Source organism: Anabrus simplex, chromosome 13 (assembly GCF_040414725.1).
Source record: "Anabrus simplex isolate iqAnaSimp1 chromosome 13, ASM4041472v1, whole genome shotgun sequence".
Lineage (NCBI taxonomy): Eukaryota > Metazoa > Arthropoda > Insecta > Orthoptera > Tettigoniidae > Anabrus > Anabrus simplex.
This window is the reverse complement of record NC_090277.1, coordinates 37947889-37973602: the sequence shown is the minus strand read 5'-3', so window position 1 is coordinate 37973602 and position 25714 is coordinate 37947889. Positions and strand designations below refer to the sequence as shown.

At 37.2% G+C, this 25714-nt stretch overlaps 1 protein-coding gene across 2 annotated transcripts in view; it reads left to right on the top strand.

Annotated features, from left to right (window-relative positions):
- The window catches only part of LOC137502850 (piggyBac transposable element-derived protein 3-like), a 37385-nt gene extending 16876 nt beyond the window's left edge, over window positions 1–20509 (top strand). The window contains exons 4-7 of one of the 2 annotated variants that reach the window (XM_068229967.1): window positions 7210–7268; window positions 16171–16280; window positions 18494–18780; window positions 18867–20509. In XM_068229967.1, the coding sequence (XP_068086068.1) occupies window positions 7210–7268; window positions 16171–16280; window positions 18494–18780; window positions 18867–20315 (1905 nt within the window). In that variant the 3' untranslated portion in view covers window positions 20316–20509. Of the gene's footprint in view, window positions 1–7209; window positions 7269–16170; window positions 16281–17403; window positions 18153–18493; window positions 18781–18866 lie in introns of those variants that run through there. The other variant, XM_068229968.1, reaches the window with a different exon arrangement.
- Window positions 20510–25714: the final 5205 nt, after the last annotated feature.

Here is a 25714-nt window from a genome sequence, read left to right as displayed (position 1 = left end):
CGAAAGATCCATTCTTAGAAGGCTGTGAGAAAAGAATGACAGAAGTGGATTATTTAAACTGATTATTAAAAAAAAGAGACTTCCATTAGAACACTCGACACAATTCAGCACTACGCCAAGTAAGACGGAGTCGGGTATAGAAATAAGCCAACTTATCTGTTTCCAAGATCAGCTATTGACGGAGAATAAAATCCGCGGCAGCCTGCTCAACGTCAGCTGTATAGATTGATATAACTGCGCAAAATTTAAAGACCAGCGAAAAGGAGTCGTCAAGTCTGGTACAACGAATACGTCACGGCTGGACTTGGAAGCTTTATATTTTGTCTGATACTGCACATCATAGAAAGCAGAATCCAACTAGCTGTCAAGTGCATTCCTAAGAAGCACGGAAAAATTACATTCGCTCAGCAAGCGAGAGAGTTGACAAATAGTAGCACAGTTAGAACTGTTATAGCTAAACTACACGGCCCAGAGCACATTTATTTAAATATCATAGGCAGTACGAAACGAAGACAAATTGCAGCATGTCAATATTAACTAATACATTGTATTATTCTGTTCCTGACGTACTAGAGACCACTATGATGTTCTAAAAGACCAAGGCAGAGACTACTCCGACTATGGTGGCGCTTTACGAGATTGATGACCCAGGAGGATTGGTAATCAGCTGAGAAGACGAGATGGACCCGATTACCTAAAGCAGAACCATGGAGCAAGGCCTACCATTCCCGATGACCAACAGCGAGATGGCAAACAGGGCCCAATAAGCAAAGTTAAGTCCCCTATGAGTCGTTTTACATAAGTAGAAACCTTTATTTTTTGGCTATGTGTGATATGATTTGTAACATTGTGCGTGCGTATATAATATTGAAGTGTAATTACATGGAAGTAGGTATTCATCTGAAGTTACTGTTAATCCCATATATAGGCGTAAAATACCAGTGAAAGCCATTCGCAAATTTATCAATGTGGTGTGAGAGAAAGTGATAGATATCTTTAATCGTTATCAGTGAAGTGTTAGAGTATAATATGAATGTTAATATACATGTGTGATGGCTTATCGGAATAATAAGCTTGGAGATCGTATTTAGGGAATGTTTACGATGAAGTATAGTAGTACAGCTTAGTAGTGTGATACACTTTTCTTTGATACTATGACGGTAAGGATAATGTTTTTATATGTGTAGGTTATGGCACATATGCAGCGTATTTAATGAGATGAGTGCTTGAGATGCACTAATATGAATGTTACGTGATATTTGAAGTGATAAATGGTGAATGAAGTAATAATATAAGTGGATGTTAAGTTGTGATGGTGATAGTTATTGTTATTTGAAAAGTTGGTCATAGTAGTCTTCTGAGAAACGATAGTATGTGTAAATTGCGCATGCTAAGGTATATATTGAAACGTACTGTTTTCAATTGCTGTTTTTATTCCCAGATACACAAAATAGGTTAGGATACGATCTCAATGCCATCAATACAGAGTTATTTGAGTATGTAGGATCATCAGATGAGCCAAGAGGCTAATAACGTTAATAATTAGGACTTCACTGAGTTATTTATGACCATTTTCAAGCACTCTCACACATGGTAACCTAATTCATAATTTTATGGGAGTAATTTGACACATCACTGGTGACTTAGTCATTCATATATGGATTCTTAGATGAAGGTAGAGTCTTCTAACATGCCAATTTTTCCACTTATGGTATAATTTGTTAGAAAGCTAATTAAATACACTTGGCAATACTACATTCAGCCAGATACGCACTTAAGTTGAATTTTAACCATGGATTAAGATAATAATTGAGTGAATGAGCCACATAAGCCTTATGATAGAATTAATTTGAAATTAATTACGACTTAGAGTGGACCTGAATTTGCTTATATGGAGATCAGACCCTATGAAATATGAAATAAACAAGCTAATTATCAAACATATGAGTTAACTGAAGTCCTCAGAAAACAGACATTGCTTTCCTATACGATTTTCTACTGTGTATGGACACAGATGTTAAGTTTTTAGCAAAGTGACATTCGTTTCACCAGTCATATGTGAATTAAAGGTTAAATAATAGAATTTTAAGTAATTTTGAGGAGCAATCCAGCTCATTGAGAAGAGATTCCAGATCTTAATGAATATTTTATTTGGCTATTTTACTGCGTTTTACATTCTATTTTGAACCTATAATCTGAAAAGAGTAGGGAGTGTAATTTTCTTTTCATTTTTAACCAATTGGATGCATCTAATTATTTCAATTATATTTAATATGTTTCATTTGATTTATATATTTTCATTTTTCTTTTTCATTTGATTTCTACGAACGTTACCTAACTAAGACTTAGTATTTCAACAGGCCAGAATTAATGAATCTATGATTAAGGCCTGGATTTCAACTACTTGATACGGGTTTTCCAAACCTATTTTTCTTTATTTCAATGTAATTGCAACTGATGGAGATGCTTATAGCATTATGAGACTGTCTACGTCATACAAGGCAATCTTTTACGATATCTTACATGACATTTACTTGATACTTAGATTGAATAGTCAATAAAAGCTGAGTAGTGAAATTATATAATTCTTTTAATGCCTACTTAGTATAAGAACTAGATATAAGGCTGTAATGACTCATTTCCTGATTGTGATTTCGTTAGTAACATGTACGAATCTCTTGAAATACCGTAGTAACCTGGAATTTGCGATTAATTTTGGCGACATGCGAGTATGGTATCCGACTGATAGCGTGATGGAGACGTCCTTCTGCGTAGGTTGAAATTTACAATAGGCCATCGGCGTACTTTCTCAAGCGGAACCCACAACCCAGCAACATTAATCAGATAGAATCATTTAACAAGAGCTAGTCTGGAACTCATGTATCCTCACCTGGACGCGGGAACGGTGCAATAGTGAAATGTCCAAGTTTACATATATTGCAGTGAGACTATAAACATAGTACCACATCGATTTTTAAAATAATGGTTGAAATATTACACTTTGTGCATTTGCATTAAATTGCATAATGAAAAAAGTATAAAATGCCTGTCTGAATATAAAGTCCAGATGCTTGTATTGAATTCTGTCGTTCAATTACATCTTCTGTCAATATATTGAATATTGGTTATGTACAACATTGGCGCAGAGGGTATCTATCTTGCTTAAAGTCCAGTGTTTTATGATTCAGAAAATGTGTACAGGCTGAATATAAGCAACTTCTTATAGTATAAGGAGTTCTGCATATGATGAGAGGTGAAATTCCCAACCCAAGACTGAACCAATGGAACGTTGCATGGCAATGTGATCGGCTAGTCCGGTAGTGTGCAACTCTGATAGTTCTGCTCTAATCTTGATGACCTCTTTGTAAATTTCTCTATTCTTGTTCTCCATTATTTCTGTCATCTCTGCGCAAAAGTTTACAATGTCATTTTTAATATCTGCAACTTCTGTTCTGATTCTTCCAATCTCCATTTTCACAATCTCCTTCTGTCTCTCCTCCATCTTTCTCATTTCTTCCATCTGCTTCTGCTGCAGTTCCTCTTGCCTCTGCTGGAATTCTTCCATCATTTCTTGTTGCTTCTTGTTTTGCTTTATTATCACCTCCTGCTGTCTTTCCTCCTGTTTTCTTATCATTTCCTTCAGAATCTCTAAGATTCCTTTTTGCTCTTCCTTCGTCTTCTGTATCTCTTCCTCATTAATTTTTACTGCCTCATCTCTCTTCTGCAACTCCTCCTCTTGTTTTTTTTTTGGTAACTCTGAAATTGAGCCCTCATTTGGTTTAAATTCGACACGTTTAAGTGATTTTATAGTATTGATTAAGTTCTCTAAGTTTTATAAGCATTCAAAATTTCCTAATTTCTCTAATGACTCATACTAGCCTTAATTCTATGTCTTAATCACTAATTATTGTAGTTTCTTTCACTTTCTCTGTGCTAACTGGGAAAAACTACCCAAGACTACCATAATTCAGTTGCATTAACTCATCCCAGATCATAATAAAATTCAGATCATATTTTAACCAACTCAAATCCATTTCAACTATGATAATTCCTTGTGGAATTAATATATAATATCATGCCTCCTTGTAATTCTTATCTTATAAACTAGCAAATTATTTTATTTCTTTAACAGCTACATATTTGAGTTGTGTCAAATTCTTTTCTTCCTTTTCGACGTTGGGTGTCCTATCTTCTTCTAACAGTCTCTTTTCTCTTCTATTACTTCCATGTTGGGAATCCACGTTTCTCTGATCACATGTTGATTCGTCAAATATATATTTTTTGTGTCTGTCTGTCTTTCTCTTGGTTCGAAGAGAAGAGATAAAAATATCTCTTTATCTCTGCCTCTCTTCTTCTTGCTTTCACGTTGGGAATCCAAAAATCTCTTTAGTTATCTTGCCGGGTTTTTTTTTTCTGCTTTGACGTTGGGCACCAGAAACCTCTTTACGCCCTTCCTGGGCCCAGGTCAGGCAAGGTACAGGGTTCCCAGTCAGCTTCTCAGGGAATGTCAAAATTTGGTTCGGTTTTACATGGGATTCGAAAGACTATTCGATGTGCTATTACCATATCATCCATCTCGACCTCGCTGATGGACGTCTCCATCCAACACATTATGGCAATGATATCCAACTCGAAAAATGCAATACCATATTTCTAATACGTCTTATCCTACTGTTATTAAACATAATGTAATAAAGAATAGGAAGAGGAAAAATATCATTATATACAAATTGTCTTCCAGTAGATAAACAATCACTGAACAGCTGATTCCTCATGCTTACTTTCTACTTTTTTCATGTCATTAATTGAATTGGGTTTGCTTTTCTCCTTTATGTTTTTTATAAGTGGAGATTGATCAGTTACAATCTACATCTGACAATTCACATTATTCTAAGCTGATTTTTTGTCCTCTTGGTCTATACCCTTAATTGAAAAGAGGAGTTTAGTATTTGGAGTATCTAACCAAAATTATACCATTCAGCATCAACACTTCAATATCTAAGCTAATGTATAATATTCTTTGACTGAATGTATTTCATCTGAATTATTTTTTTAAATTTCTAATTGAAGAAATTTCATTATGACCTCACTTGTTTACTTAGGTCTCGGAATGCTCAAGGAATTTCTTGTATGCAGTCAACATTTGTTGTTATTAACTTATCATTCACAACAAAATATTTCTACACCTAACATTCCCATATTAAATTCATGTAACATATAAGCAAAGTGCACTATGTCATACATATCTTTTCATTTCATTCTATGTAACAGAGCTTTAGAATTCAGACATGTGCCAAAAATGTATAGTACCTTCTTCTGTGGTGTTATTATATGCTGACATTACATATACTCTCGTGTGCCATTTATATTGAATCACTTCATAAGATCGATCTTGACTTGATCTGGAAAGGAGTAGTTCTGAATGTCTCGATTAACCCTATTATAATCCATTGGCATGATATTTATTTCAAGTATGGATGCTATTAGCTGTTTAGGGGACATTACTATGAGTTTTACTTATGGTTGGAATATGCTGTAATCATAGTAGTATACTCTCTTCTCGACAAAGACACTGCCATACACCGACTACTAAGTATGATCCTATTCTTATGTCATCTAATATCACAGTTATTCGATCTTTCCTCAAAATCAATGATGGATACACCTTCATATCATTTACATTTCCATGTTTACTCTATTCAACTCTTATCACTTCATAGACTGTGCCCTTATCACTTCGTAGACTATGCCTTTCACCTCTCATTCTTCATAACATTTAACTTCCTTCAACATTATTGCTTCTACACTTGCCCATAATTTACATAGAATCTATTTCCTCTTTGTATTGTACAGCCATCGTCCTGTCTATTAATATTATTATATCCTAGAACCCATCTTAATTTCATACAGCATGTAACATCTCCAATACTCTTTGAATGATAACCACATAGACCTTCAATATGATTTGGGATCTATATATTTATTCATAACACATTCTCCTATGACATAATGAACCGTAGTAAGATTGAAATTCGATTATAACTATGTCACTTACTACACCAATATATATTGTTTAGCACAGTAATCATTTGTAAGTTCACGTGAAATAGGTTAGCTTTGAAGATCATGTTGGGCACATTGATTATATGTCACTTGCAAGAAAGCTACTGAAATGATTTTCTACCAAATGATACATAAAATTTTGGAAAACAAGAAACTTATCTTCCTTCCTCCGCCTTTTTGGGATGGTCTCTTCTTCTCAGCTGCTACATGCAACTCGCGCGGCTGGTAACTGCACCTCTGAGTGTCATCTGTGATCACGGTCGATCATCTTTAGCTAAATTATGCAATCCTGCGCAGTTCGTTCCCTTATCTTAGAAAGACTCCAATGGTGACAAGCTCATTCATGAAATCATAAGATACAATTTGTATGATATAATAATACATGTTGATGCCATACATTAAATTTCTAATACACTTATTTCTCCAACTATTTGTGGTGAATATGAGATTTCTGAGTATTGAATTAGATTTTCTTGACTAATATGAATATTAAATGCTTGGTTTAACTCTTCTCTTGGTGGATTGCCTGAAGTTGCATACAGCGCTCTCGTTTTCTTCCGATGGTACGTATCAATTTTTCTGGAATTTTAGAATTTTTTTATCAAACCAAATCCCATTTTGTGGTCTTTTACATGGCCATTGTGATTCTATGCCTTCTGCTATGATGTCAATCTGGACTTCAGTGACACTTTAAGTTCATTTACTCTTTTTAACTTTGCTGCCGACATTCACATTTTTGTTTGCTCTTATTTCATTTCCACTCTAGGGATAGCGTAATGGTTCAATACATATATCTATGGATTGAAAAATGTGCTCTAAACTAGAATGTGCAAATTCTTTTATGAATGCTGTGTAATATATGTAGAAATATTTGGTATTTATTTTTAATAGGCCTGACTTTTTAGTATGTTCTTTCAGATGTCTGTTGATGCCCGAATGTAACGTAAGACTGCTCCTCATCTCTACTTATGAACATTTCCTTCCTTTGTAGACATCCTTCCATCACTCTTCTTCCTGGTCCTGTATTTTAAGGAGCCATCTTCTTAGTCAGCCTCCAGGCCCATTCATTTCTGGCTTTCTTCAAACTACTCACTTGTATTCTTGTCCATTTTGTGGAAGAAATGTATTTCTATTTTTGTTCCATAGGATGACGTGAAAGAACCTCATGATGAAGAGTGTGATGACAGTGGAGGTTCATCTCATGAGTAAGTATTTCAGATATCACATAATCATATTTCAGTATAATGCAAATATTGTTGTCAGAATGGGAGAAAACAGGCATCTTACCAATGTTCTGAGCATTAAAACTTTTAGACATGAAATTGGCTTTTGAGCTTATGCCATGTCAAGAAAACAAGGTGAAACTCATTACATTTTGCAGAGAAATTCAATATAAAAACCATGTTTGGCACCGTCACTAAAATGGCTCATTGTTTAGGTAAAGGCAAGGACAAATTGTCCCCACAATTACACCCTGGGTTATACAAAATTCCCTGTACTTGCAGCAAGGTATATATTGGGTGATCATGCTGGTCCATTGGGACTCGCATCAAGGAAATATCTGTCTCAACCAGCCAGACAAGTCGGCTACAGCTGAGCATGCCCTATTGTTGGATTATGATCTCATGTTCCAAGTTGTTCGAGCTCTTACCCACACTAAACACTACAGGTTTAGTATTATATGGGAAGCTGTGGATATACATAAAAATCCTAATAATTTCAACAGGGACAGTGGATATCAATTAATGTAATACGTGGTTGCCAACTATTAAGAATTTACATAGGTAAGTTCCCTTCCCTGTCATGTCTATATTGTTATTTCTTTCAGTGTTTTCCAAATTTGTACATTTGTAATCACCAGTTTGTCCATTGCAAGTTATGGGTTATACAGTCAGTGGACAACGAATTAGGAATTTCCAAAAATTCTTATATTTTATAACTTTATTTCAATTTGTACAATATATTTACAATGCTTTTACCATGTTTCATAAGTTTACAACTAATGCACTTATTTTCACATCATTTGAGACAGTTAGTGTTTGGTAATACCACCTTTAGCTTAAATAACAGCCATAAAACGCCTTGGCATGCTTTCAACACTCCGTGCCACCATTTCAGTAATAGCTGCATCATGTTGCCATACTCGCTGCAGACGCCGTTTTAATTCAGGAATATTAGTGCACATGGGACTACTGACCTTATTTTTCATAATATTCCATATCCCTTGTATGGGGTTCAGGTCTGGGCTGTTCCCTGGCCAGTCCAACACTGTGATTCCTCCCTGCTGCAGATGATTCATGACAAATTTTGAAGCATGGCAGGGTGTCCCATCCTGCATGAAAATTCCATCATTTTCTGGATACCACTCATTTATTTGAGGAACTAGGCATGTATCCAGGACATGTTTGTATTGTTCATTCCTCATAGTACCCTCAACAAAATACAACAGCCCAGTGCCATGGACAGATATCACACTCCATACCATAATTTTACCGGGGTATTTAACAGTTTCCTTCATGCACTCGGACATCAACTGCTCTCCACGTCGTCTCCACACATGCTGCTGACAATCTTGCATAATTTCTACTGTCGACTCCTCCGAGAAGCAAACCTGCAACAAGGAAACGTATGGAGTAAAAAGTATTAAAACATCAGTAACTCAAATTATTTTTGAAATTTGATAAAATTTTGATAAATCCGCCAACAGAGTATGGTCAGTGGACTGAATTCATAAAACAATAGAACAAATGAACCTACCTTTGACCAATCACTTGCAGTCCAATCTTTATGCCTCAATGTCCAAGATAAACGCTTTCTCATCATGGCTGGTGTTAACTTTGGCTTTTTTGTTGGACGGCGAGATCGTAAACCAGACTTGTGAAGTCGCCTACAAACTGTCTTTGTGCTTAAATTACAACCTGCATCACTCAAGGCATCTCTAATGTTCTTAACAGTAATCTTTCGGTTACACAAAGCAAGATCCTAAGCATTCGTTCCTGTCTTGGCGTGGTCTTTCTCAGTCCCCTACAGTTTTGCCACTTTGTTGGTGTAACTGGTTCACATAAGTCCACCTTTCTTTTAATTCTTCCAACACTTTGTGGAGAAACATTGCATTTTCTGGCAATTTCATATGATTTTAAGTTTGAACATTTCAACATAACCTCAATTTCCTTTTTCTTCCTTGGACTCAGGTCTCCTCTTTTACCCGTTGTTATTTTTTCCTTATTAATCTCAGGAATAACAATAAATTAATATTATATTCACTTGGAAAACTTTGATAATTGCTAACCCACCTAATCAAGTTCGACAAAGCAACTTCCTTTATCGATATTTTGAAAAAATCTAAGAGGCACAAAACTAGACACACTTTCTCAATGACAGCACTTACACCATCTACCAGGAAAACTTAGAACTTTAAGACATCTAGCAGTGGAGAATTGAGTTACTACCACATTCAAGCCAAGAGAAGAGCCTCACATTCATTTCCACCCGGACAGATAACCTAAGTGAGTAAAAAGTTGATAAAAAGTCTTGAAACCGAATCAAAATTAAAAATTCCTAATTCGTTGTCCAGGCACGGGTATGTTATGTCATATTGAAGCTCAATGTTGTCGTCAGCTCCTGCTTGGAGCACTGTACCAGCATACAACAAGCCACCTGGTGACAAACGAGCCTATCACAGCAATTCTCCAATCATAAAATATTCTTAAATTCAAAACCTCATTATTCTAGAAGACTTCCTCAGGAACAGTTGAGATGTTCCTTCTGAAGACCCAGAGCAAAGTTCTCTGTGAAACATAAAGAATTTCACCTTGTTTTCTTGACACACCATAAGCCCAAAAGCCCATATCATGTCTACAAGTATGGGCCATGAAAGCATCAATGTTAACATTAAAACTTTATATTTGATGCTTTGTCACTGTCTGGTGGCTGTATGTGGATACAGATTCAACCAATTCCAAACTGCCATTCATATTGGTTCTGACCCACATATGGAAACCTAGTTGACAACTTTCTTGCTTATACAGTATTCACTACATGGTTAAGCTATCTCACTCAGCCTGTTTGGTATTCCAAGTGATTTTTGATATTTTGCATTTTCTTATGGAAATGTTCATTTTCCATAAAAATCGTCGCCATAAGACCTATCTGTGTCGGTGCGACGTAAAGCCCCTAGCAAGAAAAAAAAAAAATTCCATAAAGTTTATTTCTGTCTATATTGTAGTCATGATATGAAAAAAGGTTAACTGTTGCAGCTTATAAAAAATGAACAGCAATTGCAGATCTATGTTATGGACAAAATTAAATTTTTTTTGGATGTAAAGTAATTAGACTTCAACCTTTTTATTGACATTTCGAAGCCAGAAAAAATATCTGATTGCAGATTAATGGTTATGTTGCTATGAAAAATCAGCACTTCACAATTTCTTATGTAGAGAATCTGTTAGCTGAAGATTCAATAAATGTTAGTGAAATTGACTGGCTTTCACTCTTTCAGCATGCACAAACACTGATATATGAGGCATGTAAAAAAATGACGGTATAGTTGACAAATGGTGAAAATTTAGTCACCTTTTAGGTAGCTGGCAATAGTGACAGTCATATATTATAGGAGAATTTCAGTTACACAAGATTACTGGAGCATTCCCTTTGTAATTTTTAATAGTTTACTCTTCTTGTTTTAGCATCAGATATTGTTAACAAGTATGTACAGTGTGCTTCCTGTTTTTGTTAATTTGTTTCAACATGTTCTCATAATTCATTATGCTTCATGAGTATTATGGTGGGTATGTGCTGCAATCATATTGTAATGTTTACTCTGTGAAGGGGGAGGGTTAGAATAACATCCATGGTATTTGCTGCCTGTTATAAGACGCAACAAAAAACAGCCCTAGGATCTGTGTTGGTTGGTGACCACAGGGCCCTTAGCTGAGTCCTAGCATTGTTTTCACTAGTGTGGGTTTCTTCCCTTTCATTTAGCTTACCTCTCCTTGGGTCAACTTTTGTTCTTTGACAAATAGCATTACTATTAGGTTTGCCCAAATTTTCATTTTTACACCCTTTGTGGCCAATGCCTTTCGTAGGCTGATACAATTTTTTGAAGTGCTCGACCCCTTCCTGTTTCTCTCCCTAATTAGTGTTAATATGGAATGGTTGCTCAGTTGTGTGTCCTCTTACAATAACCACCACCAGTATCTCTCAGGGCATTAGTACACTAGCCAAGTGGTTTGGGAAGTGTCAGTTTATAAGTTAATTCATTCACAAAGAAGTGAAGCATGTTACAGTTATACAAATTACAGTAACATAGCTCGAAAGAACCAATTAATTTTTTCTACAGGTCCCAACAACTGCATCACTTAGAATTCAGTGTACTCTCCTACATTTTGTATACTGTGGAAATATGTGATACCTGATATTGACGCACCTATGAAAACCACTATATGGTAATATTTTGGGAGAAATACTAACCACAGCAATATATTACAAAGAGTGAGAATTCTTTGACCGTTGTCACATAATTTATTTATTTATTCCTGACTTACATTTGTGGCAAAGTTAGGGCTCACGGCCCTCTCTTACACTTAACCACTATAAACAAAATTTAAATATGTAAACATAAAAGTAAGACATAGAAATTCTAAAAAGAAATAATACTATGGACTGATAATTCTACAACTAAATTAAATCTACATATCAGTACAGAAATTAGTGTGACAATAACAATAATAATAAATGAACAAAACCCATTCACACAACATACACACAATGACTCACACAACTCAGTTTTATGTTCCCAGGAAAAACTTTCGGCAGGCAGATTTGAAGTAAGGTGCCGAATATCCATTAGGAGTGTATTTCAGAGTCTCGATGCAGTAACTAAAAAGGAATGATTGTAGGAATTCGTTCGACTTAGTGGAATAATGTTGAATCTTAAATGACAGAACTTCACCGGCCAAATTCTAACCTAAAATATTTCACATATCAAGATTTGCAACGATGATATGATTAGTATACTAGTACATTAGTACATTAGTCTTATGATTGAACCCCAAGGATTTATCTCTGACATCTTCTGGTTACTAGAAAACTAAATGAAAATTTTAAATTCCCATGGAGGGAATTAGATATTTTTCCACCAATAGAGCATATCAAAAATCAGATCGAAATTAGATGTATGGCTTTTCAGGCGTTTGCTCTATTAACCAGCATTTCATCTTAGGTCTGACACTAGACTATAGACTCGACACTAGATGTCAGAAATGCATCAGTGGGTAGGGTCTGACATGTCCCACTCTGACGAGTCTAGTGTCAGACCTAAGACGAAATGCTGGTTGATAGAGCAAACGCCTGAAAAGCCGTACATCTAATTTCGATCTGATTTTTGATATGCACTATAGGTGGAAAAATATCTAATTCCCTCCATGGAAATTTAGAATTTCCATTTGGAATTGCTAGGCGGCCATTAATTCCATTGTAGAGTTTTATCTCCTGTATGCAGTTATCAGACTCTGCCTCATAATAGGCTTCTGATAAATTTCACCTGCATACACCCCAGCATCAGTGGGTAGGGTCTGACACATCCCACTCTGACGAGTCCAGTGTCAGGCCTAAGACGAAATGCTGGTTAATAGAGCAAATGTCTGAAAAGCCATACATCTAATTTCGATCTGATACTAGAAGACTGGAAATTCTAAAGGTGCTATATGCTTCTAATTATTTCATCTTGCTTTGATGCTATAAATATGTACATATTTGACCAAGCAGAGATGAAAACATGTATGAAAATCTTTCTGATTTTATCAAAGCACCCATGCTTTGAATGATTTCCAATGCATCAATGCAATCTGCTATGTCCCTGTAGTTCTGATTCCACTTGAAACCGAAGTTCCTGTGCCAGTGGTTATGACACCAGCAGTCTTGTAAACTTGCTTCTTTTCTACTTTCAGATACAGAGATAATATTGAATGAACATACTTAATGTTTCTGCAAAAACAGTGAAAGTAGTTGGGGGGACTCAAACCAAATAACATTATTAACTTAATGTTCTATTTTTTAAAATGCATGTTAATCTGTCTGTGTCCTTTGGGTATTAGAAAATCTACAATAACTAGCACTGACTGGAGTAATCAGTACTGCTAGCACATTCTGCAAAGTGAAATCATACATACTATTGAATCTTACATTTTAAAGCAGAGCTGTTGTAGGCTGAATGAATGAGTATAATTTTCTCTGTACTACTGTAGCCGTTTTATTGTATTGCATGTGCGGACACTATACAACTGAAGATGGAACAAGATCCAGGAATATTTAAAGCATAAATAAAGCTAAAGAAATTACAAGAATTTTCTCAGTCTATCAAATCCTCCCCACCTTGTTTGATCATCAGTATACCTTTGGAGTATGATTGTCCAGACATTTCCATCTTTGCGTGGTTTCTCTTCTCTCTTGTGCCATGTATGTTGTTGAAGCAAATCATCTTGCACAATTGCAACAACTGTGTTGTTCATATGTTTGATCTCTTTACCTACTGAAATTTCTTTGACTGAGGTGATATCCCCTTTCAACCTCTTAAGGGTATATTGTCATGATTTTTCTGTACATCTGACCTCTTTTCTTAGATCTGTTTGGGTATGGTGTTCAGGTCCATTTGGCAATGCAGTCAATCTGTTACAGTTCAAAAGTGACTTTGTGTCAAAACATCAGAGCCCTTTTGAACTATTGGTCTCGTGTTGAGGGTGGTTTCTGGTTTGACGGTGTTACCAGTGTCTTTTTGCCTATTTGTAAGCTTCTCAAACCTTTTCATAGACATTGTTTTGTTGCTCATACCATTTGCTCCCACCAAGCCGTCCATGGCATTATGTATTTCCAAAAGATTTTATTCTGAGCAAAGTGCTGATTTGTTCAAGGATTGACAGGGAGTTGACTAAATGTTTCTACTACCAGAGAAACGTTTAAGGACCACAAGAAGTTTTTTTTACTCTCATCTTTCACAAGCTCGAGATGTAGATCTCTAGTAGTTGCACATATGAAGAAAATTGGTATAAAACTTCTATAACTGGCTTCCCATCTAAATATACAGCAGTCTTACAAAATCCATACCTGTGACTGCAAATGGCTGACTTTGCTGAACATTGTCAGCTCGTAGAGGAGCTTCCAGTTAATTTCCTTGAAATTCTCTGCCATTTTATATCGTAGGCATGTATGAATGAACTTATTAATTGCTTGTCCTGGATTGAAGATATAAAATCCTTCACATAACTCTGACAACATGATTTTTACTTGTAAGTGTTGAAATCTGGATTAGCATTTTTCTGAAATTATGAACACCATTGGGGAGAAGTGGATGCTTCTGCTGTGCCATGAACTGTGCGAACTGAAGTCATCCTCTCAGTCATGAGGTCATCCAAGAACATGTTGTAGAGGGTGACTTGTGGCCCTCTACTCATACAGGGCATCACAGTCAATAGCAAAATATTCTCCCTATCTCTCTTTTAACCATATGGATCCAGTAGATTCATGCAATTTTTGGTTCAAGTGCTCTCCAATTGATATAAAATTTCCCCGAATGTCTGACTTTGTTCATGAAATGTAGAATACACTAATCTATCTTCCAGAAGGAGAAAATTTTTGAAACATCAATGGGAGTAATCCATAAGTGCAGGATCAAAACTTGCTGGTACATTTTTAATACCGTGGTAAATGTGTATCACGTATACTCCCTTGATTCCAAGGTTCACAATGTCCAGCAAACCAAAGATCACTGTATATCCTGCTTAGTTTTACTGTGGAGCCACTCTTCACAGTAGCTTCAGTGATATCACATCCCTACAATCAATGGAGATCAACCCATCAGAGCCACCAATAACACTTAATTGCGAAAGTGTACTTTTCTTGACAGGTGATGGACTGTTTTTACAACATACGAAGTGTTCAGAAGTATTACATTTGACTATTGTTTTGGTATAATGCAAGTCTAAATCTCTCCCTGAAGTTTTGCATTACCATCCTGATAAAATCTGGTACTATTACCTCAATTTCTTGATTGATGGCAAATTTCAGTTCATGTAGTTTTCGTGGCTCATGTAGAAAGAAATCACAGGGTGCAAGATCAATGAATGTTATGTTGTAAGGAAAGGTGCCCTGGAAATATTTCTCTTAGAAATTTCAATATGCTGCTACTACACGTGCAGCGGTACCATCCTGTTGCACCATGCAGTGGAATTGCCTACTTTGTTGAATATTTGATGCAGGAAGCTCTGCAGCATCTTGAGCTGTTGAGGATTGGTTTTGACCCAGTACCAAAAGTTTTGTTTATTAAAGTACCCCAACAGAAGACAGTGAGTTTTGTCATTTGCCTGTAAACTGGTGTCAGCTGGAAAAGCTTCCAGAATAGTCTTTCAAAATGTTCTACAGTTATCATGATCACATACACGATTCCTTAACACCTACCATTTTGTAAGGATGAAACTTCATTTATTTGTGTAAAATTCTATTTATAGTTCAATTAAATAGTCCCATAACATGAGTTTAAATTTTTTGCAAATAAGCAAAACATTGTACAGAGAATACTACCACAATTCAAATGTTCATGCTTATAAAAGGTGTCTGATGAACATAATATTAGTGCTCATTTAATCTTTGCTGTATTAAACTTCTCTCCAGCTAATTGCTGTTTATTGCATTTGTCAGTCGACAGTTTACACATCGAAGAGAATAATGAATTTAAATAATACTAATAATTCAAGGCAGGTGTTACTTTATTGACACTTTCAACACTACCATACTTTTACAGGGATAGTGGCAGTGACCTCGGTCTTTGTTTCTGAACTTTAATACATTACTCGTATTACACAACTGCAAAACATTGTACTTACTTGATTTTTGTACCATATGAAGGTGAACTAGGGGAATGTATAGCAAGCAGCTACTCCTTTTCCTAAATGCAGTGTTCTCTGGGTTAAATAATACAGTTGCAGCATAGTATGGTAGGAAATTGATTTTCCCATTTAATTTGTATTATACCCATATTGATCTTTCCTTTTTTTATTCCGTACTTCATTGTCCAATGTTCCAGAGGAGTTGCAGTAAATTTTGTTTGTTTTTCAGTTTGGAGAATATTGTAGCATTGAAGACCGGGCAAGTGTATTCATGCGACAGTTGCTCGAAACCATTTAAAACAACCAGTGATCTGAAGCGCCATTTCCTTACTCATACAGGTGAGCGGCCATATTGCTGTACAGTATGTAATAGTGCGTTTGCTCAAAAATGTCATCTCAAAAAGCACCTATCTACACACACCGGGATTAGACCATACAAATGTACATTATGCACCAGTACTTTCATTCAAAAGATTTCCCTTAAAACCCATCAATTAATTCACTCTGGAGAAAGACCGTACCACTGTTCAATGTGCGATAGTAGTTTTATTCAAAAGCGTTCTCTTAAGGCCCATCTATTAAGTCACTCCGGTGTAAAGCCATATCGGTGTAAAATTTGCAACAGTTTATTTTCTTTTAAAACATCCTTAAATCATCATCTCTTAACACATTCGGGTGAACGACCGTACTCTTGTTCGGAATGTAGTAAGACATTTGCACGGAAAGATATTCTTGCTAATCACATGTCAATTCATTCCGGCGTAAGACCATTCAGTTGTTCCATTTGTGGAATTTCTTTTCGACTGCCAAGGGCCTTGAAGAGACACCAAAATAAACTATGTGCTAAAGGCCCTAGCTGTTCTGTTTGAGAAAATAAGAATGTTTTCAAATATAGAAAAATACGAAAAATACACATAAGCAGTGTGTGTACTTTCTGGCCTTTAATGTCATGATCTAAGGGTATATCATATTCCTGGTGCTTCACCAAAAACTGCATTCATGATTTTGAATGGTTGGTTATGAATCTCTCATCAGAAAAGGGTGGTGTCAATTCCACCTCAATATTTAGTGCTGGGTGTGGTCCTCATGATGTGTGGGATTGTTGCTTATCTGGCCAATGATAATACAGGCTATGTTGCTGTGTCGCCTCTTGGTCCACCATTGTGCTAGGGGTGGATAGTGTCTGGTTGGCTATTCTTTGTCCAATGATTAAAGCGATGTGGAGCCCAGTGGACGTTCGGCCTGTCTTTGTGGAGACAGACAACTGATCACTTGTTAAGTCTTAATTCCTGATAGACACATTGGCTGCAGCAGTCCAGAAAAAAGTGGTGTTAACTCTGAGAAGTTTACAAATTATATTATTCTTAGTATATTTACTATTTCAAAATTATTGAACATGAACATAATTAGTCCTTAGCTTACCTTCGTTATACATTTACCATATGTCAGTAGTTCTTTCTGATCAACATCTGGCAGAAATTTCCCTACTTGTTGGCATCTGATATTTCATTCATAAACCTGTCTTTACAAAGTTTAGTTTTTTATGGCATTATATCAGTCCACAATTAAGACATCAAAGAGAATAAATAATTTGAATAATATTTAATAATAACTAAGGAACTGAGGGAGTATACACAAGATATGTGGAACAACCAATGGATCACCAGCACAAACGGCTGACTAACAAGGGAGTTGTTCTTTCCAAATATTCAAGACAAGCTACACAAAGTAGGATATTGCAACATGAACATATTATAACTCAGTTTCTGACAGGACATGGAATGTTTGTATCGTACTTCGAGAGGTTTGGAATCAGTATTCAGAAGCCCTACAGCTGTACCTGTGAAATGCCACAAACTGTTCCTCATCTTTTATTTGAGTGTCCAACTTTTAACTGGAGTAGATATGAATTATTAATTCATTTAAACATGTGTAATATAGAATACCAAGCACCTCTCACTATGGTATTTCAGAGAAGATACTGTTATAGCCCTTTCCGACTGTGTATGCACAATTGTTCAGGTCCGTATTTTATTTATCCCTGACCGTATTTGACATTTTCTCTGCGCTAGACCGGACTGCAGTGATTGTGCGGGACACGTGGCGCATATTTCAATTGTTTTTATTTAGCGCTTGACCACCAGGGCGAAGGAAGAAGAGTTTAAAAAGCACAGTTGATCGGCGAGATGGTGGGAAGCAGTAGTGCCAAAAGTAAGTATTTATTCATTGCGTTTATATTTATCTAGAAGCTTTACCGAATATAGTCAGTGAAGTGTGTACATAACATGAATTTTGAAGATACGTCAACGTATGTGATACTACGAGGTTTTGAATTTTGATATGCACAGTTGTGCGGGCTAGGTCTTCTTACAGACGATGCATAATGGAGTGCTGTGTTGTAACACTTGAGTTCTTGTGATATTGCTTTCATGTAATGTAATTTTTCATAATAAATCCTGTATGTCATGATATTGCTTACACGAGCAAACAGAACTAGGTAGTAGTAAGGCCGAAAGTACTCATTTACATGCCTCATTTATTTTATATTTCAGAGTTCCAAACACTAGAAAATGACGAAGGAAAAATTTTGGAATTGCTAGAAGGAAATGAGTCTGAAATTGAAGGTCTTTCAGATGATGATGATGATAATTCTGCTGGTCTTCGTGAAAGAACAGAAGTTTTGTGGAATTCTGAAAGTGACAGTGAAGGGGATGAACCTGATGCAGTACCATCACCAAAATTACCAGCACCCACTCCAAATTCTAGACCTTTACTCTGGAGACGGAAGCCTTTTACATCGAAACCTACACCGTCACCCTTTAATTATGTGGAAACAGTGGTAAGCACAAGTTTTATTTTTAATTGTATTTTGTAGATTAACAGAAAGTATTAAATGGCCTCAGACGGTTTTTTTCACTTTTTTAGGACCATACAGTCAAGAGGCCATTGGAATATTTCTCAGAATACTTCCCAGATGATTTTTTTGAAACCACTGCCTACTACACAAACAATTACTCATTGTCTAAGAATGGAAAAGAATTGAAAACTAGTGCATCCGAAATTAAAAAATTCTTTGGAGTAAATATAGTTATGGGGAATATTCCATATCCACGAATGACAATGTATTGGCGTGATGATGTACGGTTGGACATTGTGGCATCTGCAATAGCTAGAGACAGGTTTTTCGATCTTAGACAGTGTTTACATTTTATGGAGACTGATGCAGTGAATTCTGAAGAAGTTTCAACTAACAGACTGTGGAAGGTGCAACCAATTATTGACACTGTTCGTAAAAAGTGTCTTGCCATCCCACGTGAATCCAAGTCCTACTCGGTCGATGAACAAATTATCCCGTTTACTGGGCGGTGTAAGCTCAGACAGTATGTGAAGAATAAACCAAGGCCAGTAGGACTAAATAATTTCATCATTACTACCTCTTCTGGATTAGTAGTAGACTTCGAAATTTACCAGGGCACAACCACACCATTACCAGAGAGACAATTGGGACTAGGGCCTTCAATAGTTCTGCGATTAATACAGACTCTTCCACCTGGTAGTTATGTATATTTTGATCACTTCTTCACAACCGTGGGACTGATGGATAAGTTGATAGAACTTAATCTGGAGGGTACAGGCACCATCATGGTTAATAGGTTGAAAGGGGTACATTTCAGTCATGATTCAAAGCTTAGACAGGGTGACTATGAAGAATTTTGTAGAAACGATGAGAAGTTGGTAGCAGTGAAATGGCGAGACAGCAAGTGTGTTACACTTTTGTCAACATGTAGTGGAGCAGAACCAGTGGCAAATGTGAAAAGATGGTCCAAGAAAGAGGGAAAATATAATGAGGTACCATGTCCCTTTGTTGTACGTTGTTACAATCCATGTATGGGTGGTGTTGATATTTGTGACCAGCAAATGGAGTGCTACCGTACATGGATAAAAACCAAGAAATGGACCCTCAAGGTATCCCTACATTTCTTGGACCTCGCCTTGGTAAATGCATGGATGGAATACCAGGAGGATTGCAGAAAGGCTCATATTCCTGCCAAGGATAATTTGGACTTGCTTGGGTTTCGAACAGCTGTCTCAGAAGCCCTAATTGCTGCACCAACCAAAAAACGTAGACATTCAACAGAAGATGACTGCTCCAGCGCTGACGCATCGAGAACTAGAGTTGCAAAAATCCCTGCTCTGGACAAGAGACTCGATGGCTATGACCACTGGCCTGTAGTTGATGAATTAAAATCGGCAAGGTGCTGCCGCCAAAAGGACTGCAAGAGTCGAACTCGTACACGGTGTATGAAGTGCAATGTGTACTTGTGTTTGAACAAGGATTTTAACTGCTTTAAGTTGTTTCACACTATGAATTAGAACATTTGAACATGTACTGAGCAGAATTTTTGTGTGTGTGTAATGTGTGAAGTAAGTCCTTTTTTTCGGATGTTTGTTTTTATTTTGTAAAATAAACTATCAATATGTGTATTGAGGAGCATTTTAGTCAGTTTTTGACATACTAACAAAAATTCACACCTCCAGTTTTCTCTCAGGTCTGAAAGGGATAAAGTGTTTGTTAAATTTCTCCACCTCATAAGTCATCTCTATTTTAATTCAGTTGTCATGTATTAACTTAGTTTCACTCTCTATAGCCCTAATATACTACTTGTAAAATAGGGTATGTAATGGGATATTCAATAATAAGAATAACTCAAGGCAGGCCTAACTTTATTAACACTTTCAGCACTACCATATTTTAACATGGATATTGGCAGTGACCTGGGTCTTTTTTCCTGAACTTAAATACATTTTTATGCAACAGCAAAACATCATACATACTTCATTTCTGCAACATATGAAGGTGTCTGCCATCGCATCAGGAAGTATATGTATAGAGTCTTTTAATTATACCAGTCTTATGAATATCATAAAGAACATATGACAAACTTTTACAATCAAGTTTTACCAATAAACTTGCTCAGACAATAAAAATGAATAATTTAATGTGGCTACTTAAGCCAAAAATAAATGCAAGTACAATTGAAATGAACAATTTGCCTATTTAGAAATAGTCACAGTAGTCTGAAAACATTGGGCTATAAACTGTCCAACCATTCACTCGTTGCACCAGCATCTTCAGTAATTTCATTTCACAGTACTGATGAATCATCAGTCTGTATCGCTGCACTTAAACAAAATAATAAGCCCAAATTTTGGGAGAGGTGAAATATTACTATAATTTTTTTTCAGAGTAAAATAATGCAGCTGAAAGAACTTGCACTTAAGAGTAACGTAACAAATAAAAATCTTGCTCGACCTGTCACTTCATATGTTATCTGGTTCATAGGCAGAGTATTCATCACTGTTGTCCATTTCTGAACCCTCTTCTCCCAATGAAATATTCAAGATATCACTGAGCTGGCGTGAGCACTTGTTCATAGAGTAACACAGCTGACAGCATGGCGTGTTCAGCACCTGTTACATCGTGTGCTTCAGTAGAGGTTATGGCAAGGAGAAACTGCCTTTTTATTGTGTAGGTATGAACTTTCTGATAACTGCTGCATTCTTGTGAACACTAGACAAACTGCTACCTCCAAGCGAGGGTCTGGAACCATATGGCATGCGTGCAGCTTCCTATAAACATGCAAAAATCATGCCCATACAGCATATAGACACCATCCACAACCAGGAAAGTGGTGCGCCCATATCCCGTACAGGCACAGAATTGAAATTGTTAAAAAGAATCTCAATCTTTTACCAATTTTTCCTGTTTATGTATTCATATCTGCACAAACATCCAGAATTGTTGGGGTATTACTTTCTAGTTTCAACATAGTAGCATGCATAATAAATTTGTCATGAAGAACATTATATATACAACACTCAGCAAGGCATCAGAGCATATTTACAACCGAGCTCGATTGCTGCAGTCGCTTAAGTGTGGCCAGTGTCCAGTATTCGGGAGATAGTAGGTTCGAACCCTACTGTCGGCAGCCCTGAAAATGGTTTCCCATTTTCACACCAGGCAAATGCTGGGGCTGTACCTTAATTAAGGCCACGGCCGCTTCCTTCCCACTCCTAGCCCTTCCCTGTCCCATCGTCGCCATAAGACCTATTTGTGTTGGTGTGACGTAAAACAACTAGCTAGCTAGCATATTTACATCATCCTCCAAACCATTGTACTGTGTTGGAACTTAGCCTACAAGGAATACAAAGCCTGCCCAATAGCCACTCATAGCTGTCCGCCCTGTGGATGCTATATTTGCCGCTAGAGGCGCTGTAATTCAACCTTACGTGAACACCTTGGTTGGCAGTATTTCTACACATTGTATGCTTGCTGGTGACGTTTACTACAAAGGTTGAATGTTAATACTGACAGAAATAATGAAACTCAATAATGATTTTGTTTTGTCTGAATCCTTGGCTGAATGGTCAGCGTTGAGGCCTTCAGTTCAGAAGGTCCCGCATTCAATTGTCAGCTGGATGGGTGATTATAATCGCGTCTGATTAATTCTTCTGGCTCGAGGCTAGTGTTTGTGTTTGTTGATATAGTGATTACTACACCTCGGATTTTCAGGTGCTAAAATGTTATTTTAGGTGCCTAAAACAGACTCTCAAATAGGTTCTACAATATTTTTAGCTGCAGTTTTACATATCTTAATATGGATTATTTAAAACACTGTGTTGATTTTGCTAAATTGATAATAATTCATTATGGGGAAATATAAAACAAGTTTAACTCACCTCTTGATGCAAATGTCGCAGCATATAATTTTACCATCCGATGTGATACGGATACGGGTAAACTCTTGTAAACTGAGGATGAATTGGAACCTGACACTTTCGGCTTAATTCACACACTGACCAAATGGGAAAAAGGTATTGTTAATATACGTCAATCATATTACACTGGTGTACTGCTGCGTAAAGAAGGCCCTAGAAATAAAGTTCCCTAAACTATTTTCTATGAATTCCCTTGCCAAGAGCCAACTAGGGAATTATGGATTAAAGCAATAAGCAGACAAGGTACCAGTATGGTACAGTAAATACGCAGACCATGTGACGGCAAAAATTAGGTTACTTATTATTATTGCTCCTGTTCTGATGATAATAATTTCCTTATTCTGTTGTATAGGTGGTACCAAGTATAAGTTATGGAACTCTAATGACCACTCCATCGATTGCTGCAATGGCATATATTGGAGGGTATTTGGTAAGAGTTGTCGAAGACCACATGCCATGTCAAGAGTGTGTAGTATCCAGAGTCCATCTCCACTAACGTCATTAATAAAAATCAAAGACAGAGGTGGTCTCACGTCTCAGGTATCCAAAGCTAAGTTTTGTTTCACTGCTGATGAAACTGGGGCAAGTAAGGGATGAAATGTTATCGGTAACACTGGGCAGTCCAAAAATAGCACAAACATTAACCGAAATACTGGTGTTGCTAAAAATCCTATTCTACAGTGTGGGAAAAGTGATCATCCTGAGGAACAAAGCAGAATAATACTGCAGAAGTTTCGGCACCCCTCTGTCACTAACTACGCTGATGGCAAGACAGATGAGTATCGCCGAGAATACTTCTCGAGAAGAAAAACAATTTATGAGAAGAAAATATCAAGGAAAATAGTCATTCCTATTCACTAAAAATCTACGGTGCGCTAGTAAAAATATCTAGTGCAGTCCTATGCCAGACATAAATTTCGACAGTAATGTGTGTTATCTGAAATGAAAATCCTAAGCTGAATTGAACTCCTAGGGGTAAAAGGTGAACATTTATTATTTTCTACATTCTGCTCAGTAACGTATATAATATACAGGCAGTATAGTGCAGAGATAAGTTTGTGCTGGTTTTGACTCCCGTTACCAATGCTACAGAGTGCTGATGTGAGGTGGTATACTGCGCTGCAGCGGTCAAGACGCCCACCGCCAGGCTGACACTGTTTCTGAAGAGAGCACCACGAGTGAGCAGGCTTGGTAATCCTTGTAGGCTAAGGTTGCAATAAGTCCTTCCCATCCTTATTACTGTTGCCTTCTCCAACTCTGCAGAATAGTATTTGACAGCAGGAAAATAATTAATTTGACAAACTAAATGGTGTGGGGATGCTGATAAGCACAACTGCATGACTAAGTATATTTCTGACTTTCATTCCCAATAATTTAAAACATTTTGATAATTTTATTGTATACTTTGCATGGTTTTCTGCTAGCAAGGCATATTGTTTGAAAGTTCTGAGTTGCCTTTAAAATATTTCTATTTTCAGCAGATATCCCTTGGAAAAAAATTATGAATGGTAGAATTTATAAACGTTTAATCTGCACTAAATTACTTGCATGTTTGAGAAGGTATTCTTCATTCCTCTGACAGTAATATCTCAACATTTGTCACAATTTTTTGTAGGAATCTATTTCTTCTATACCATTGATAGTATTAATATAATGTAATTGCAGTTTGGAAGTGTTTTATATTGCCCTGTAGTAAGCATCACAAGAAACTTATAATGCATTTATATCAGGAGTGCAGAAAATTCCTTAGAATTGAGGAGCTAGCCCAAAAAATCAAGATGCATCAAGATTCTCACCAACCTGACACGTAAGTAATCAATTTGCGCTTCTAAACATTGAGTGTACTTTGTCAAATCTTAACATTTGAACTGACTAGAAATACAAAATTAAATAGCAGTAACTGCTAGTGTCAGCTTTATGTTAATTAAGGGTTATAAATTTCATGTTGTTGGTCTGTATTGAACTGAGAATAGCATATGAGTAACAACACAGTAAGGTTTCCACCCATTCAATACAAAATACACTGACTGACAGTGACAATGCAACACCAAGGAGGAGTGGTTCGAAAGGGATGAAAGTTGGGGAAAAAACAGAGACGGCACGGACGAATAACTGATGTTTATTTCAAACCGATATGCAGGTTACACAATGCGCACGGCATCGACTCAGTAGGATGTAGGACCACCGCGAGCAGCGATGCACGCAGAAACACGTTGAGGTACAGAGTCAATAAGAGTGCGGATGGTGTCCTGAGGGATGGTTCTCCATTCTCTGTCAACCATTTGCCACAGTTGGTCATCCGTACGAGGCTGGGGCAAAGTTTGCAAACGGCGTCCAATGAGATCCCACACGTGTTCAATTGGTGAGAGATCCGGAGAGTACGCTGGCCACGGAAGCATCTGTACACCTCGTAGAGCCTGTTGGGAGATGCGAGCAGTGTGTGGGCGGGCATTATCCTGCTGAAACAGAGCATTGGGCAGCCCCTGAAGGTACGGGAGTGCCACCGGCCGCAGCACATGCTGCACGTAGCGGTGGGCATTTAACGTGCCTTGAATACGCACTGGAGGTGACGTGGAATTGTACGCAATAGCGCCCCAAACCATGATGCCGCATTGTCTAGCGGTAGGGCACTCCACAGTTACTGCCGGATTTGACCTTTCTCCACGCCGACGCCACACTCGTCTGCGGTGACTATCACTAACAGAACAGAAGCATGACTCATCGGAAAACTAGACGTTCCGCCATTCCCTCATCCAAGTCACTCTAGCCCGGCACCATGCCAGGCGTGCACATCTATGCTGTGGAGTCAATGGTAGTCTTCTGAGCGGACGCCGGGAGTGCAGGCCTCCTTCAACCAATCGACGGGAAATTGTTCTGGTCGATATTGGAACAGCCAGGGTGTCTTGCACATGCTGAAGAATGGCGGTTGACGTGGCGTGCGGGGCTGCCACCGCTTGGCGGCGGTTGCGCCGATCCTCGCGTGCTGACGTCAC